Source organism: Eimeria mitis, genomic scaffold (assembly GCF_000499745.2).
Source record: "Eimeria mitis Houghton genomic scaffold, Emh_scaff7144, whole genome shotgun sequence".
Classification (NCBI taxonomy): Eukaryota; Apicomplexa; class Conoidasida; order Eucoccidiorida; family Eimeriidae; genus Eimeria; species Eimeria mitis.
In genome coordinates, this window is record NW_013575207.1 from 2,154 (window position 1) to 2,653 (window position 500).

The following is a 500-nucleotide window of genomic DNA, read 5'->3' on the forward strand; positions in this document are numbered from 1 at the left end:
GTTTTACGACTGATGTATCTGAGTGCCCGTGTACTTATACGACTTAATTCTTTTTCCCCCCCAAAAAAATTAGGGTTTAGGGTTTAGGGTTTAGGGTTTAGGGTTTAGGGTTTGTGTGTTCAGGGCCTGTATCTATGGAGCTGGGGCCGCAGCAACCCGCCGCCGGCGAAATGCAAATAAGCGATCAGGTCTCCGTGCAGATTCGGCATTCTTTTGTGCGAAAGGTTTTGGGAATTCTCGCCATACAAATACTCGTAAACCCTAAACCCTCGTAAACCCTCGTAAACCCTTGTAAACCCTTGTAAACCCTAGGAAACCCTAGAGTTTAGAGAGTAGGGGTTATTTGAAACACCGAAATGTTCAACTTTTTCTGCTGCTGCTGATGTAGTGGATTCTGAGGGTTTTAGATTGTGGTTTATATCTATATCTATATATATATGAAACGAGGGTTTAGGGTTTAGGGTTTAGGGTTTAGGGTTTAGGGTTTTGTGTGAGCTCAG

The 500-nt window shown here is 43.6% G+C and overlaps 1 protein-coding gene across 1 annotated transcript in view; it reads left to right on the plus strand.

Moving 5' to 3' along the window:
* The window catches only part of EMH_0090470 (uncharacterized protein), a gene marked incomplete at both ends in the record, with an annotated part of 968 nt that extends 474 nt beyond the window's left edge, over nucleotides 1-494 (plus strand). Inside the window, 2 exons of the mRNA XM_013501582.1 lie at nucleotides 124-254; nucleotides 483-494. Coding sequence (XP_013357036.1) covers nucleotides 124-254; nucleotides 483-494 — 143 coding nt within the window. The remainder of the gene's footprint in view (nucleotides 1-123; nucleotides 255-482) is intronic.
* Between the last annotated feature and the right edge of the window lie 6 nt (nucleotides 495-500).